At 43.6% G+C, this 18,392-nt stretch overlaps 1 protein-coding gene across 1 annotated transcript; it reads left to right on the top strand.

Annotated features, from left to right (window-relative positions):
• The first annotated feature begins 1,725 nt into the window (after positions 1 to 1,725).
• On the top strand, positions 1,726 to 7,709 carry LOC109908926 (delta-like protein C). Its single transcript, XM_020507726.2, has 9 exons — positions 1,726 to 2,034; positions 2,133 to 2,372; positions 2,934 to 2,994; positions 3,230 to 3,487; positions 3,877 to 4,238; positions 4,340 to 4,556; positions 5,124 to 5,823; positions 6,068 to 6,185; positions 6,305 to 7,709. Exons 1-9 carry the CDS (start codon positions 1,984 to 1,986, stop codon positions 6,308 to 6,310), a joined length of 2,013 nt encoding a protein of 670 aa, XP_020363315.1. The 5' UTR covers positions 1,726 to 1,983; the 3' UTR covers positions 6,311 to 7,709.
• The last annotated feature ends 10,683 nt before the right edge of the window (positions 7,710 to 18,392 follow it).

Raw genomic sequence — 18,392 nt, 5'->3', positions numbered from 1 at the left:
CACTCAGGACCTCAGACTGGGGTGAAGGTTCACCTTCCAACAGGACAACGACCCTAAGCACACAGCCAAGACAATGCAGAAGTGGCTTCGGGAAAAGTCTCTGAATGTCCTTGAGTGGCCCAACCAGAGCCCGGACTTGAACCTGATCCAACATCTCTGGAGAAAATAGCTCTGCAGCAACGCTCCCCATCCAATCTGACAGAGATTGAGAGGATCTGCAGAGAGGAATGGGAGAAACTCCACAAATACAGTATATACATATGAAGTGGGTAAAACACTATGTAAACATTATTTAAAGTGACCAGTGTTCCATTATTAAAGTGACCAGTGTTTCATGAATATGTACATAGGGCAGCAGCCTCAACGGTGCCGGGTGGTAGTCATCTAGTGACAGTAACTAAAGTTCAAGACAGGTTACTGGGCAGGGGCCGGCTAGTGTCGACTATTTAACTGTCTGATGGCCTTGAGATAGACGCTGTTTTTCAGTCTCTCGGTCCCAGCTTTGGTGCACCTGTACTGACCTAATGAGGGACAGGATTTATTCATATTGACTGATATCATGCTCATCTCCTGCCTGCACGCACGCACGTAGACATGATTGTGGCGATATTTATGGGCCTACATTTTAAATATACAAAAGTGGAATGGATTGTATGCTACTTACTCTGCCTGGACCGGAGCAGCATGAGATATGGTAGCCTATCCTACATCATTAGCTGTGTTGTGGTGTAGGATAGGCTATCCCCTAATCTGTCCAGCCAAAACAATGCTATTTAGACTATTAAAATGCCTACCTATGGAAATTATTCACTTTTCCCTTCTCTGACATTGGGGGCTTATTGCGTGCTTAATACGCAGTGAAGACGTTGTGTAGCCCAGCCTATGGAAGGAGAAGGTGGGTTGCATAGCCAGGTGCCGTTGATTATCATACAGCTGTAGTCATGACCCCCCTCCTCATACAAAAGCAATTATCTGACATTTCCAGTGCTACTCCTCCGAATCTTTCGATGACACAATAAAATATCTCGCTCCGAAGTCTGCCGGTTTGAGGCCTCACACGCGTCAGAACAATTACAATTCTGGGGCTGAATTAAAGTGGTGTGCGCGAAGCCCCCTCCTCCGTACACGGTCATTGTCCTCCCTCCCAGGAGAAAGGGATGAAAACATCCATGAAGAATAGGGTGGCACGCGGCACGCTGAAGAAAACAAAAAGAAGAGAAAACTAACCACTGCTTAATAATAGAAGTAAAGTCACTGGGGATGTTTCATGGCCAATCACATTATGACCCCATCACGCTTACACAGCAAACCTACATTTCCCCATCGATAAAGTGTATTCAACATTGCATGTATCCAGTCATGTAATTTACTACGTCTTGAAATGAATGTCTAATCATAGATCAACATATGTTTGTTTTTTTAAATCACACGAGTGTAGGTTAGGTCTCTTCGCAATCAAGGTGCGCAGTTCTTTCAACGTGTGTGTATATATATAGCTTATTTCTTCACATTTTCGTTCAGGTATGTGGCTGAAGTATCCATAGAGCCTTAAACTTTGCATTTTGTTATATTACCCTATCCAATTTGGTGACACAGAATCAAAGCACATCGTAAACAGTCCCCAAATTGCATCCAAGTCTGCACAGCCTTTGACACACTCCCCTCATTCGCGCCCACTTCCTCCCCCCTCTGATGCTGGAAGGCGGTATAAAATCCCTTGTGCACGTTCCACTTCACGTAACTAAAGGTAGAAGTCCAGAGTGCAACTGCTCCGCAGAGCAAAGGGATTTTATTTTCGTTGTGAGCTCCATTTCTATTAAGTATCGTCTGAAGACTAAACAAATCTGACAAGAAGTGCGCTCTATTTTTACATTTCGCACATGATATTTCTCTTGTTTTGGGATACAATACATTTCCCCTCTATATTGGATATCTGGCGCTGTCTGCTAAAATTTCATAGCAGACGAAGAAATACTTCCCAGAATGGCTCGTTTGTTATTAACGTGTTTTTTGGCGTTGATATCAACGCAACTGGTGAGTACACATAAAATATTCATAGAGTTGTGTTATGAGTTGGTAACCTGTGCAGTCGCGCCTTTTACGCACTGATATGTACTTATTCTTTCCTGTAGGTCGAGTCGTCCGGTGTGTTTGAGTTGAAAGTACACTCCTTCAGTAGTACCCGTAGTGTCTGTAAACGGTCTAGGGACTGCCAGATATTCTTCCGAGTCTGTCTTAAACATTCCCAAGATGTCATCTCACCTGAGCCCCCCTGCACTTATGGCATGGGACTGACCGAAATCTTCAGTGTCGACCCGAGCTCCATCTCCAGTAGCGCACCCATCAGAGTGCCTTTCCATTTCAAGTGGCCGGTAAGTAGCCTACTGTACACATACTCAATATACCATAGAGCTGATGGGAAACTAAAGGTGCAATGCAGTCGTTTTTATCTCAATATCAAATCCTTTCTGGGTAACAATTAAGTGCCTTCCTGTGATTGTTTTCAAATAAATGGCCAAGAAGAAACAAAAAATGGCTTCTTAGTAAAGAGCAATTTCGCATGTGAGAATTTTGCTAGGACTGACTGTGAGTGGGAAATTCTCTTATTAGTCTATTAACTAATGTACCACCTGGTGATGTCGTCAGGCAGGCCAAAACTCCATCTCACCAATACAGGCGGAAATTTCAGGCAGTCTTTACGAACACCTCTTACACAAATAATTTTCACAATGTCATTGTATTATGGAAATATATTTAAAACATAGGAAAATCACGTTTTTTACTGCACTGGGCCTTTAATGGTTAATGCCTGGTGGTACATTTCATAGATTGGGTAATGGCATATAGATTTTCATGAAGAGTTTACACTTTAAATAATCTCGCCTTTTACAGCTTTTTCACAAAGTATATATTTTTTCCTGTGTGGCTTGTAGGGTACATTCTCGCTCATTGTTGAAGCCTGGAACGCAGAGTCCTCCGACGGCCAGTCCACAGGTAGGTGGCCTTCAGTGCACACTACCTCTAGGGGGCGGAAAGTGGCTTGGATATTCCTCTAACAGTCATTCCCAGCACAAGCGTTTGAGTATAGACACGTTTTAGTTATTTGCAAAAATGCGATAATATTTTATTAGAAAATACATATAGATTTTTAAAAAGTGATTACCTCACAAGATTGGATTTTAGGAATGTATTTTATTTTTCGTCTGCTCAATGTCTCTCTCTTTAATAGAAAACCAGAATAACTTGATCAGCCGCTTGGCCACCCGTAGACGACTCGACATTGGCGAGGATTGGTCACAGGATGTGCATTTTGAAGAGCAAAGTGAACTTCGTTTTTCTTACCACGTTGTCTGTGATGAACATTACCACGGTGACAGCTGCTCAGACTACTGCCGTCCCCGTGACGACCCATTCGGACACTATACTTGTGATGCCGCGGGCACCAGAATGTGCCTGTCGGGTTGGAAAGGAGAATACTGCTCAGAACGTAAGTGTACAGAAGGACTACAACGTTTTTTGACAAGACCAAATCTTTTTAAGGTTGTTCTTCAGAATTCTCGAAATAGTTAATTCAGACATTTCAACGAAATATTCCGGTAAAAAAAAAACTGCTTCTGTCTATTCAAATATAGAGTTTGCATCCTTTGTTCGGGCCAACAATGGGAGCTGAGTGTATGGTTTAACAGGGACACGCGTTGGAACTTAATGTGCGCTCCCTTGCGTGAACAAATATGGCATGTGTTCCTTTTGTGTGCGTACCAGCTGCTTAGTTTAGTACTTAACAAATACTTGATGTGTCTGAGCTCAGTGACGGGGTGGTTGTTTTGTGATTAGAAAGGGGAACACTCATTCAACTTTTCCCCCCTATCTCTAAAGCCATCTGCTGGTCTGGCTGTAGTGAGAAGCATGGTTATTGTGAGGCCCCTGGCGAGTGCAAGTGCCGCCTTGGGTGGCAGGGACCCCTCTGTGACGAGTGTGTCCGCTATCCTGGCTGCTTGCATGGCACCTGCGGCCAGCCGTGGCAGTGCGACTGTAAAGAGGGCTGGGGAGGACTGTTCTGCAACCAGGACCTCAACTACTGCACCAACCACAAGCCCTGCATGAACGATGCTCCCTGCACCAACACAGGCCAGGGCAGCTACACCTGTACATGCAGGCCGGGCTTCAGTGGGAACAATTGTGAGATCGAAACCAACGAGTGTGACAGCAACCCCTGCAAGAACGGAGGCAGCTGCAATGTGAGTTCCGTGTTGCATTTATCTCTCAGGATTAAATGTTGCTACCCACAGTCCAAGTCTTTTATTGTCCAATATGAAACGCCACCTTTTTAAATTACCAGGATCGGGAGAATGACTACACCTGCACCTGCCCCCAAGGCTTCTACGGGAAGAACTGTGAGATCAGTGCGATGACCTGTGCCGACGGGCCCTGCTTCAACGGTGGCACCTGCATGGAGCAGGTGACCGGTGGTTACTCCTGCCGCTGTCCTGCCGGCTACATGGGTTCCAACTGCGAGAAGAAGATTGACCGCTGCAGCAACAGCCCCTGTGCTAACGGTAAGCATCCCCCTCACAGCACATCCACTGTCTTGGTGAGAGGAAACCTACCAGGACTTCTGATTGTTATGTTGGAGCCGCTCACAAACTCTTATCTGTCCGCCTGACCACAAAACTCAACCGACTGTGCTGCGGACACATTCTTTGGCAGTTACCATCAGGAGTTTTTAGAAATGATTTTCTTCTTTGCACAATCTGTTTTGTTTTGACATGCATCCAGTCCGAGCCTAAAATGTAAAAAATGCAGCATAGGCATGGTACAAAAGAATCTTGGCTCAGACTGATATAAGGGGTGAGCTATAGCTGTCATTATGAGGTGGAAAAAAAACCTAGTCTTAGAATGTTGTGGGCTATTTTGCCCACTCCCCCCTGGGTCCTCATTAGCTACACTGTAACTGTACATCATGTGGGAATGAGCACAAGCTTATCTGTAATTGGCTAAATTCCTGTTGGTGTAGGAAGAAAATATACACAGTATATATTTGCCTTCCATAAGAAGCTTTGCCACTCATACCTGCACTTCAAGTTTTGATAAACATGCTGAGTGTGCGTCTGTCTCTGTAATAGGTGGTCAGTGCCTGGATCTGGGCCACAGCCTGATGTGCCGTTGTCGTCCTGGCTTCACTGGGCCGCGCTGCGAGATCAACATCGATGACTGCGCCCGCAACCCCTGCCACAACGCCGGGACCTGCGTGGACGGCGTCAACGACTTTACCTGCACCTGCACCCTGGGCTTCACCAGGAAGGACTGCAGCGTCCGCGCCGACGCCTGCTCTGTCTTCCCCTGCCAGAATGGAGGCACCTGCTACACACACTTCTCCGGACCTGTGTGCCAGTGCCCGGCCGGCTTCATGGGCTCCCGATGCGAGTTTAGCCTCAAACCCACCGCCAAGCCCAAGGCTGATGGCTTACCCGCAGTCCTGGTTGTCTCCTTTGCCCTGGGCCTGGTCACCCTCACCCTGGTGGTGTGTGCTGCCATCGTGGTCCTAAGCCAGATAAGGCGCGGGCGGAAGGCCATGGCGTCTTCTGTCCGTAACGACCTGGAGACGGTCAACAACCATCCCATAGGTGGTTCCAACCCCTTGTCCAGCCTCCGAGAGAAGGAAGCCTTCCTCATCCCTGGCGGCCATTACAAGGTGTCCAATAAGGACGCAGCGCTGACCTCTGGCCCCGCAGACAAAAACGGAGGCAAGGCCTACAAGCAGAAGATGATTGACTACAACTTGGCCAAGGAGGAGGACCGTCATGCCAAGAACAAATTTGACCAGTAAGTATACCTCGTCAAACTCAAACGGCATTGTGCCAATGAAGCAGAGAGTCACCAGTGCCCTTGTATTGAACCCAGCAAGATGTTACAACTTGATTTCTCACTATGTGACGCTCAGGCTTTATCAGATTTTTGAAACCCTCAACTTTGTATTGAAGATCATGGGATCCACTGTTTTTGCTGTTGCATGATTCCATTGTGCCTATGGAACCTGACCTCCTTTCCCTCCATCTCTTTTCAACAGGAAATCAGAAGGCAGCATATTGGTTCCACCAATGAGCTTCCCTAAAGAAGGCTTGTACCACCCAGTTTTCATCATCCAGACAGAACAGCAAGCTGAACAGTGTGTCTTTGCTACTGAGGTAAGCAGATCCTCCTCTTCAAACTGGTTATTATTAAGAGTTTCGGAAGTTTGTCAACTAACTTTTTCAAGATTTGATTGGTAACTTTCTCCCTCTCTCTATAATTTTCCCACCTTTAGGTTTAACATAGTATTCTGACACCAAGAGTACGGTGACCAACAAGGGCTTTGCCTGATCATGTTTACAATCTTTCAAAGACAATTCAAAGAATTGAAGAGGATATATTAAATCAACATGTATTATTTAATATTTATTCATGCTGCTCATTAAAAATGAACTTTTTGACAACAATTTTGGATACAATACGTGAAAAGTGGGGGTGGAGAGTAGAAAGAATGTTCCGGCATAATTTGCACTACATTTTTAATTCTAATATAATGTGCTTTCTGTTAAATTTTAACAAAAAGAACTTTCTTCTGAAGAGTGCCAAGGATTCACCAATCACAGAGAAGCAGGACCTTTTTCTCTCCTGATGCCTTATCGAAAAGAAAACGACATCTCAAATAAACTAGAGGCCTTTTATTTTTTTTAATTTTTTTTACAAACTATGAATAAGATATCACTGCAATCCACTTGAGAATCAAAATTAACACCAAGGACATTTTCGTGGCCTATCTGGGCTAGTTTTTTTTGGTGTCAAGGTGGGGAACAATGTTGAAGCTATCAAAGAACTGAAGATGAAGGTTTACTGAAACATTAGCTGGACAGTTGTCTATTAATATCTGTGAGTTTGTAGTGGCCGTATGTAATATCTAGGCCTTCTGGTCCCTAAACTGGACACCCTTTCCCTATGGAAATAAATCACCAATGTGCCCTATCTTTCAGAGCATTACATGTACAGTATACTTAGGAAACTCAATCTTATCAAGTGCCTGATCTTTAAATTATGCTATGACTTAAGGAAAAATGGTACTGATCTTACACACTGACATTTTGTATGTGTTCTTTTATGTGTTTGTTTGATGCTGTACATGTTTTTGTCCGTCTCTTTCGGAGTGTGTATATATATATATATATATTTTTACAAACACACCAGAAAGTCTTATTCGAAACAGTTGAAAGTCGTAGTACATGTCATTTGTACAGTTTGATTTTCTCACTGTCTTTCAATTTACAGCATCCATCTTGCCAAACACCCAGTGATTTAACAAAAAAAATGTTATGGCATTCCCTTGACTTGAATGAAGTGCATAAAGTCTGCTTCCCCGATTTTATAAAAATATCCTCTTTTTTTATATTTTTATTTTAAACCGACAGTGCTGGATCTTTAAAAATATGTTTATTTTTTTACAGAGTGAAGGACTCCAAAGAGGTTGTTCTTTTTAATTTGAAACCAAATAGTTTTTTTGTTTTAATATTTGTATTATTGTCCTCTTTAATTTAACAATGCAATGTGTACATAACCATGAGATATTCTTTTCTATTTAATTTTTTTTGTACATCATTTGTATTTATGAAGAGAATTGTATATATGTCTATGTCCCAAAAAATATATTTTTTTCATAATAAATCAGAGAACAGTAATTCATGTGTTGTCTTCCACTGGGGGTTGGGGTCTTTGGGCTGCTCGCTTGATATTTATGGTAAGTAGATGGGACATGGGGCTCAAGTCGATGGGGCCCATTTACTTTTGTTGCTGGGCCCCCTGAACCCTCCTAGATAGCAGGGGTTGGCCTATCACAGAAAGGGAGTCACGTGGATGACACTAGCTAGCAGATTGTTGCCTAGGAGGAGGCTGCGGTGCTGTTTGGAGATATATCATCTAGGGATTCATATGCCAGGCTAGAAAAGGGAGAGATCCTACAGGGTCTAAAGCCTGGGGCGTAGTTCCCACAGCATACATTATCTGGCTCTAAAGACCAGCTCTAATCCATCTCACTGATGCCTGTGTATATATATGCTAATTCTCTATCACTTTCACGCCCCCCTCCCTTCAATGAGACCCTGTGTTGTGCAAAATAGATTCAAGGAGAAGCGTATGTTAACAAATCTGCACCACTGCTCCTAGTGTCATGTGCACACCTGCTGACCTCATGACATCAGAGTTCTGAAATCGGTTTTATTTTCTGTATTTTACTTAAGCAATAAGCATCATGAGAAACTGAAATTGAGTGTTCCTGTGTTGGAAGATCCGTTGAGAATAACCTGCCTCTCTAGTACCACCTCCCTCTCTTTCAGAAAAAAGTGATGGTTAGGGAGAAGAAATTGTATAAATGGGGGGAGGGGAGCACTTCTGCTGAGAGCTGGGAGGGCCACTGGCCCCCCATGGGGAGCATGGGTCCCACTCAGCACCTGACCCTGTGGGCCCCTATCCTACCCCTACTCTGTCTGGTTCTGCTAGCCTCCATGTGCCAGCCCAAACATCCAAACCAGGATGCTAAGCTACGCTAGTTCATGCTAGTCCACCGCTCTGAACCTTAGACTTGGGGGATACATCCCCATTGTCCATGTTTTTTATCAAATGTGAAGGATCTCAACCCACTGGGAACAAACTGGTTGAATCAACATAATATGTCAACCTATTGTGATGTGGAAAATATACTGACTATGAAAAAAAGTCATCAACATAAACTGTTTTTGAGAGTGAAATTTCAACCTCAGGATTATGTCAGTGTAACCCATTTTCAATATAGACAAACCTTGTATAAAATATGTTGAATTTGTGCCTTTGAAACAACGTCAGATCTTCAACGTTCGGAAAGTATTCTAACCCCTTGAGTAATTCTAAGCCTTATTTTAAAATTGATTTTGTTTTTTAATCATCAATTTACACGCAATACCCCATAATGCAAAAGCAAAAACAGGTTTGTAGAAAACTTTGCAAATGTATTAAAAATTTAAAACAGAAACACCTTATTTGGATAAGTATTCAGACCCTTTGCTATGAGACTGGAAATTGAGCACCTTCTACAAAGGTTCTTCAACAAAGTACTGAGTAAAGGGTCGGGAATACTTATGTAAATGTGATATTTCAGTCGCGGGTCTGTGGAGATCTTCACAATTGCTATAATAATCTGCACAGAATCTTGCATTTGAGAAATTTAGCAAAGTGGTTCCCAAAATTTCCCTCAGTCTCTTTCGGCATTGGGGAACATCCCGCACCCTACGTCTACTTCTACGGGCACTATTTATGACAAAATGTTCACACCCTTCCTGTTGGTGGAGAGAACATTTTGCAGGTTTAAAGGTTATTTCCTGCAATTCTACACATTTTGTCATGGGGTGCAGAGAATTTTTCAATTTGAAAGCAAATTTTTGTGAAATTCTGTCCCATCTTGCCATGTCTAATTTGTGTGACATTTTGAGTAACTCAAACGTTACAACAAAGTCTATGGGCTAAAAAACGTTAGCTGACATGGGCTAGTTGATCTGACAAGTCATAAATAGTGCTCTAAGGTATGCAATGACTGACATGTCAAGAGGAAAACTGACTATTTTGAAATTGCACCTTGTGCATTCTACTACTACAACTTTCAAGGGTAATTGAAAGCCCCCCCCCCCCCCAAAAAAAACTCTGCTCCCCCCACAGTTAGTGAACCACTGATTTAGCAGATGCTCTCATTCAGAGAGACTTACAGGAGCAAGTTGGGTTAAGTGCCTTGCTCAAGCGCACATCAACAGATCTTTCACCTAGTTGGCTCAGGAATTCGAGCCAGCGAATCAACCGCTAGGCTGCCTGATCACTTGCAGTATGTACAATGTAGTCTAAACTGCCATCCAGGTCATTTGGCTGTGCTATTAGAGGAAGTGCAGCGATAGCACATAAACAAATAAATAATCTGACCTTGTGTTCCCATTTGAACTTTGTTGTGTGTTTTAAATGGTTGAAAGCGCAGTGATAACCCATTTGGATGACAACTCAACCAAAAATCTGACATCGTTTTTCTGTTGGAACTTGGTTGTGCTTTCAGATGGTTGAAAGCACAGTGATAACACATTGGGTATACAACAAACTTCTGGCTGTCTTTTTGAGTGGGTGAATAAAGGTTGAAATCTCATTGATCAGCGTCTCAACCAAATATGACCCACATTTCCACGTTGAAATGACGTGGTGTGCCCGGGGGGAAATAACCAGATCTAAACATGGTCCAATGAACTATTACTGATCTGAAGCCTGATACTCTCCTTCTCTCTCTTTTATCACAACACCCCTCCCCTCCTTCCTTTTTCTCCCTCTTCCTGCAGCTGTCCAGCCTGAGTAAAATCTTAACAAATCCTCTTGTTCGTTGGTGCTAAAAGTGTGGGTTAAGATGAGCAAGCTGCTAAGCTCGTTGGACATGGTGTCGTTGAGTACACTCTGAACTGTGAGCGAGTGTGTGTGTGTGTTTGTGTGTGTGGCATGGGCGAGGGGGGTATTGCAAAGGGGCATGTGGCTCCTTTCATCGCACTCTGCGAGCGGAACCAAAACAGAAAGCAACATGACTGTGTATCAAAATGACAGCAAGTCGCAGTCATGCCACTAAACTTCAGACCTCAGGCCTACCCGCTGTTCACCTGACTTTATTTTTTTTAAACAATCTTGCACTCAACTTTGAACTTTGAGCATTTGTCATGTCATCTGGGGAGCGAGGAAGACCAACCAACTCTTTCCCATTGACACTGCCTGCCCCTGGAGTGGAAGAGAGAGGGTTTGACTGAGTGGTGGCCGTCTAAAGATGGCTGCTCTGGATTGGCCAGAGTGCTGGGTCAAAACAGGATGTGGTTGTATACACAGGTCTGGGAGTGGCTGAGACGCGCAGCTGGAGTCACAGAGTAACTCTGCGTCCTGTTTACCCCGCCAAGCAGAGGCTGCAGAGAGGGGGCCTGCCTGCACCCCTCAAAAGTGTCCTTCCCTAGTTTCCTGTGGCTGATTGCGCCCTGTGCCAACTGATTGTGGCGCTACTTGTCAAAAGCCATCTCTTCAGAAAACAAACAGAGCCCTCTGCTTGTGATTCTCTACTTCCCTTATGTTCATCCTGGGACGGGGCGAATGCTGTCAATGGGCTACTCAAGCTCCTTCCTATCAATTAAATGGAGATGTTTTCTAGACAGGTGCTAAGATAATCAGCGATTCCTATCAACATACTAAAAGCTCTTTCGATTTCACCCTGTTTTTAGCCATCTATTTATTTAGTGTTTATGTTTGTTCAACATTCTTTCAAATGCTCCTCAGAAAGTGGTTGAAATCTGGTTGGTGGTTGGTGAGTCAGCTAAACACTGGTGAAAAACCATCTCTCTGTGCTCCTGGCTTCGGGTGACACCAGGCACCAGGGCCGGAGCTCTATTGTTGCCACTGTTGTCAGTTCCCTTGTATCCTCTTCCACGGTCAGAGGAGGAGAATGAGGAAGAGGGAGCTACACCCCATCCTCATTTGTTCCTGTTGTATTACTGCCATGGTGCGGAGTGGCCTTTAGCTCAGCAGGCTAAGACACAGAGTGGTCAGGGCTTTAATATAAAGTGAATGTCCAATCCGAGGAGTAGCTTTCCAGGTACGTTGTTTTATGTCTCACAAGAATGCCCGTGACACTACAACATGCCGTGACACTGTCGTGCATAGTATGATATCTTCTCCTTTAACTTTCACACATTTCCTAACAAATGAGTGTAACCACAATGAAGACAACTGTACTTCACAACAGCAATTAACAGAAACACAGTTACTGTAAAGGTTTTGAAAGGACAATAAAGCGATGCAAGATTTCACATGTACATTTCTCTTTTCACCAAGGCTTCTCCCGGTAGCGACTGTGACGTTGGTTGTAGTAGAAGGTTCTGTTTCCTCTTTTCCAACACATCCTTTAGTTTGATGTGTTTTTTTGTAGGGCCTCTTAGAGTTGTGTGTTTTTTTGTATGGGATTGACCTGTAGCACAGGAGAACAACCAGCAGGTCTTTCTGCTTTAGAATCTTCTATCGTGGTCTGCACCTACCCTGAGGGTGGTGCGTGCTTAAAGTCAAGCTGCTTTGCCATTTCTCAGTTACTCGAGAATTTGGGCCCATTGTCAATAATGACTCATCTGCAATGTCATACCCTGTGGAGGTTCCCTTCATCTTCATGGTGACCTGTGTGCTTGTAGTTGTGTAGTATCTTGATTAACCTTGTGTAGCATATGATTATTTATTTTTAAATGTACCTTTATTTAACTAGGCAAGTCAGTTAAGAACAAATTCTTATTTTCAATGACAGCCTAGGAACACTGCCTTGTTCAAGGGCAGAATGACAGATTTTGTCAGCTGGGGACATGATCCTGCAACCTTCCGGTTACTAGTCCAACGCTCTAACCACTAGGCTACCTGCCGCCCCTCATGATCAGATAGTGTTGTTTGTCACGCTCACGTAGATCCAGAGCAACTCCTTTCCATGGTCTGTCAGGGAGTGACAGAGATTAGTGGCTTGTTTTGTTGTGCCTTTCTAAGCTCACAACAAGACTGATAAGACGGGATCTTTGTCTTTACCACTGATGAGATCCCCGGCCACCATACTGAGGCTTTAGTCAGACCCAGTGGTGTAAAGTACTTCATAAAAAATACTTTAAAGAGCTACTTAAGTAGTTTTTGGAGGTATCTGTACTTTATTTGACTATTTCTTTAAGAAAATAAGGTGCTTTTTACTCCATACATTTCCCCTACATTTTGAAGGCTTAGCAGGACAGGATAATGGTTCAATTTACGCGCATATCTGATCTGTCAGACTCACTAAATGCTTCATTTGTAAATTATGTGTGTTGGAGTGTTGGAGTGTGCCCCTGGCTATCCGTAAGTAAAATAAAAAACATAAATTGTGCCTTCTGGCTTGCGTAACATAAGGAATTTGAAATGATTTATACTTTTACTTTTGATACTTAGGTATATTTTAGCAATTACATGTCCTTTTATTACTTAAGCATATTAAAAAAACAATTTCAGACTTTTACTCAAGTAGTATTTTACTGGATGACTTTCACTTTTACTTGAGTCATTTTCTATTAAGGTATATTTACTCTTACTGAAGTATGGCAATTGGGTACCTTTTCCACCCCTGGTCAGACCTTGATGTCCATTATGTATTCTATCAACAATGTCTGCCCTCTTTGTCTGTGGTACTACTATGCGGTTCCCACAGGAGATTTGGTGGCACCTTAATTGGGGACAACGGGCTCATGGTAATGGCTGGAACGGAATGTGTGGAATGGTATCCAATACATCAAAAAACCTGGTTTCCAGATGTTTGATGCCATTCAATTTGTTCCGTTCTGGCCATTTATAATGAGCTGCTTTCCCCTCAGCAGCCTCCTGTGGCGGTTCCCCCCTGGGACTTCACCATTGTACTCTGACAGTTCTGTTTCACTGGGGAAAACTCTGACTGTGACTGGGGTTTTACTCACATGCTCAGACCAGTCTGACCTGATTTACTTGATCATCTGCTCCGAGGGCAACTCTGATGTTTTCCATTTCTCTCTGTGTAGCAGGTATGTTGTTGATGTTTAGCTGCGGCGTAACGCTCAGCGTGTCTGTGTCTGTCCTTTTTTTTTGTGCGTGTCAACGGACTCCTTGACAGTGTCCGCCACGACCAAGGTTTTTCCTGGTGCATACTCTGCTGTGGGTTTGACCCGCATGAGTAGTCTCTGGCATGGTAAAGCCACATTATCCAAGTCTTTGCTGTTCATTAGTGGGACCAAGGCCTTGTGGTCTGTCACTAACTTGAAGTGCTCCAGGCCGTACGTGTATTTCTCAAACTTCAGACAGGGCCAAACGGTCGCCAGACGCTACTTTTCGATTGGCACGTATCTGGTTTCTGCCTTTGTGAGCCACCTAGAGCAGTATGCCACTGGCTTCCCCTCCCCATGGCGCTATAGTAGTACACTGCCAAGCCCATAGCTACTTGCGTCTGCTGAGACTGTGGTGGCTCTGTTGCTGTCGTAGAACGTCAGGACGGGGGAAACGCTGAGGCACTGGAACGCCACCTGCTGTGTGTAGTCCCATGTCCACGCTGTCTTTGACTTCAGGAGCTCATGCAGTGGTTGGCCCGGGGTGGAACGGTTGGGGATATACTTCCCTAGGTAGTTAACCATCCAAATAACTCCTGCACGTTCTCTGGTGGGGATAGCTGCCTGATGACCTCCACTTTCTCTGGATCAGGCCTGACTTCTGATGGATCGATGAGGTGTCCCAGGAAGCGTAGCTGTGTTTCCCTGCGGAAACACTGTTCCTGTTCAACGCCCATCGTGCACCTCCATGGTATTTGCATATACTAAAATGTTATCCATAAAAATGGCAATTCCCTCTAGGCCTTGCAACATCTCCATGGTTTTCCTCTCACCAGCTTGAACATGTTTAGAAATACAATGCTTTGTGCAACATCTTGCTCTCAGTGGATGACATCAGAACGTTGGACATTTTGGTTGGTAGGGAGCAGAGGCAGAACAGGAGGGAGAGAGAGAAGGAAAAGGAGAAACATGGAAGAGTGCATTGAGAGGGGAGGAGGAACAAGGAGAGAGGGAGAGTGAAGAACACACACAGATGAAAGACACACCTGCCATCACTACATCATTACTTGCCTGACCCTTCTTCCTCTCTCCGCCTATTTTGGCTACACCGAGTCTGGCTACAGTCCTGTCTGACCGAGAAAAGGAAGCGGAGCAGGATGGCTAAAAGACATGAATCAAGACCTCCATGTTGTATACACACTTACTTTCTCAGCACCAAATGAGATTTCGTCCATGCATTCACATGCTATGCTCCATTCCAGACAGACACCGTTATATGGGATGGTACTAAGGTGCTCAGGGACTGTCATCTCATCTCCTACGCTAAGACATGTTTGCCGCATAGGAGTAAGAAGGCCAAACATTTATCAGGTATCTCAGTTTCCCGGACACAGACTAAGCCTAATCATGGACTAAAAAGCATGATCAAGTTGTAAGTGTCAAGTTTTAATGCACAAGTACATTGGAATTCCTTTCGTGCAAGCTCTAACCCCAACAATGCAGTAATCAATAACAATGTAATACTCAAAATAACAAGGTAGAACAAAAACACACAAGTGTTACTATACTATATACAGGGATAGTTCCAGTACCATATTCACAATGTGGATTGGAAGATTGGTACTGGATTAGTAGAGGTGTATATACAGTGCATTCGGAAAGTATTCAGACCCCTTGACTTTTTCCACATTCTGTTATGTTACAGCCTTATTCTAAAATTGATTAAATCATTTTTTCCCTCATCAATCTACACACAATACCCCACAATGACAAAGCAAAAACATTTTTTCAAAACTGAAATCACATTTGCATAAGTGTTCAGACCCTTTACTCAGTACTTTGTTGAAGAACCTTTGGCAGCGATTTCAGGATTGAGTCTTCTTGGGTATGATGCTACAAGCTTAGCACACCTGTATTTGGGGAGTTTCTCCCATTTTCTCTGCAGATCCTCTCAGGCTCTGTCAGGTTGGATGGGGAGCGTCACTGCACAGCTATTTTCAGGTCTCTTCAGAGATGTTGGATATGGTTCAAGTCCGGGCTTTGGCTTGACCACTCGAGGACACTCAGACTTGTCTCGAAGTCACTCCTGCATTGTCTTGGCTGTGTGCTTAGGGTCGTTGTCCTGTTGGAAGGTTAATCTTTGCACCAGTCTGAGGTTGTGAGCGCTCTGGAGCAGGTTTTCATCAAGGATCTCTCTGTACTTGCTCCGTTCACCTTTCCCTCAATTCTGACTAGTCTCCTAGTCCCTGCCAGTTTGTCATAAATAGTACCTGTGCCCGGAGATGTAGACGTAGGGTGCGGATGTTCCCCAATGCTGAAAGAGACTGAGTGAAAACGTTTGGGAACCACTTTGCTAAATTACTAAAATGCAAGATTCTGTGCAGATTATTATAGCAATTGTGAAGATCTCCACAGACCTGCGACTGAAATATCACATTTACATAAGTATTCCGACCCTTTACTCAGTACTTTGTTGAAGCACCTTTGGCAGCAATTACAGCTGCGGGTGTTCTTGGGTATGATGCTACAAGCTTGGCACACCACGCTTCACTGTAGGGATGGTGCCAGATTTCCTCCAGACGTGATGCTTGGCATTCAGGCCAGAGATTTCAATCTTGGTTTCATTAGACCAGAGAATCTTGTTTCTTTTGGTCTGAGAGTCGTTTACGTGCCTTTTGGCAAACTCTAAGCGGGTTGTCATGTGCCCTTTACTGAGGAGTGGCTTCCGTCTTGCCACCCTACCATAATGGCCTGATTGATGGAGTGCTGCAGAGATGGTTGTCCTTCTGGAAGGTTCTCCCATCTCCATAGAGGAACTCTGAAGCTCTGTCAGAGTGACCATCGGGTTCTTGGTCACCTCCCTGATCAGGGCCCTTATCCTCTGATTGCTCAGTTTGGCCGGTCGGCCAGCTCTAGGAAGAGTCTTGGTGGTTCCAAACTTCTTCCATTTAAGAATGATGGAGGCCACTGTGTTCTTGGGGACCGTCAATAAAGCAGAATTTTTTTGGTGCATTTTCCCAGATCTGTGCCTTGACACAATCCTGTCTCGGAGCTCCATGGACAATTCCTTCAACCTCATGGCTTGGTTTTTGCTCTGACATACACTGTCAACTGTGGGACCATTATATAGACCGGTGTGTGCCTTTCCAAATCCTGTCCAATCAATTGAATTTACCACAGGTGGACTCCAATCAAGTTGTAGAAACATCTCAAGGATGATCAATGGAAACAGGATGCACCTGAGCTAAATTGAGTCTCATAGCAACGGGTCTGAATACTTATGCAAATGTTTTTTATTTGTAATAAAATTGCAAACATTTCTAAAAACCAGTTTTGGCTTTGTCATTATGGGGTATTGTGTGTAGATTGAGGAAAATGTTTTATTTAATCCATTTTAGAATAAGGCTGTAACGTAACAAAATGTGGAAAAATGAAAGGAGTCTGAATACTTTCCCGAATGCACTGTATGTATAGCCAGCAGCTTATATAGTGATTGTATGTGAGTGGGTGTGTGTAGAGTCAGTATACATGTACAATGGCAAGAAAAAGTATGTGAACCCTTTGGAATTACCTGGATTTCTCAATAAATTGGTCATAACTTAAAAAATTTTTTTTTTAAGTTAACCAGGTAGGCTAGTTGAGAACAAGTTCTCATTTTTGCAACTGCGACCTGGGCAAGATAAAGCATAGCAGTTCAACATATACAACAACACAGAGTTACACATGGAATAAACAAAACATACAGTCAATAATACAGTAGGGGAAAAAAGAAAATAAAGTCTATATATAGTGAGTGCATAAAATTTGATCTTCATCTTCAAGTCACAATAGTCAAACACAGTCTGCTTAAACTAAGAACACACAAACAATTAGACATGTTCATGTCTTTATTGAACACACCCTGTAAACATTCACAGTGCAGGGTGGGAAAAGTATGTGAACCCTTGAATTTATAACTGGTTGACTCTCCTTTGGCAGCAATAACCTCGACCAAATTTCTGTAGTTGCGGATCAGAGCTGCACAACGGTCAGGAGGAATTTTGGACAATTCTTCTTTACAAAACTGTTTCAGTTCTGCAATATTCTTGGGATGTCTGGTGTGAACCACTCTCAAGGTCATGCCACAACATCTCAAATCGGGTTTAGGTCAGGACTCTGACTGGGCCACTCCAGAAGGCGTATTTTCTTCTGTTGAAGCCATTCTTTTGTTGATTTACTTCTGTGTTTTGGGTTGTTGTCCTGTTGGATCACCCAACTTCTATGGAGCTTCAAATGGCAGACAGAAAGCCTTACATTCTCCTGCAAAATGTCTTGATACACTTGAGAATTCATTTTTCTGTCGACGATAGCAAGCTGTCCAGGCCCTGAGGCAGCAAATCAACCCTAAACCATGATGCTCCCTCCACCATAATTTACAGTTGGGATGAGGTTTTGATGTTGGTGTGCTGTCTTTTTTTTCTCCACACATAGTGTTGTGTGTTCCTTCCAAACAACTCAACTGTAGTTTCATCTGTCCACAGAATATATTGCCAGTAGTGCTGTGGAACTTCCAGGTGCTCTTTCGCAAACTTCTGACATGCAGCAATGCTTTTTTTGGACAGTAGTGGCTTCTTCTGTGGTGTCCATGAAAACCAATCTTGTTTAGTGTTTTACGTATCGCAGACTCGTCAACAGAGATGTTAGAATTCTTTAGCTGACACTCTAAGATTCTTCTTAACCTTATTGAGCATTCTGTGCTGTGCTCTTGCAGTCATATTTGCAGGA

Source organism: Oncorhynchus kisutch, linkage group LG18 (genome assembly GCF_002021735.2).
Source record: "Oncorhynchus kisutch isolate 150728-3 linkage group LG18, Okis_V2, whole genome shotgun sequence".
Classification (NCBI taxonomy): domain Eukaryota; kingdom Metazoa; phylum Chordata; class Actinopteri; order Salmoniformes; family Salmonidae; genus Oncorhynchus; species Oncorhynchus kisutch.
The sequence above is the reverse complement of the archived record's forward strand: the minus strand, read 5'-3'. Positions and strand labels throughout refer to the sequence as shown.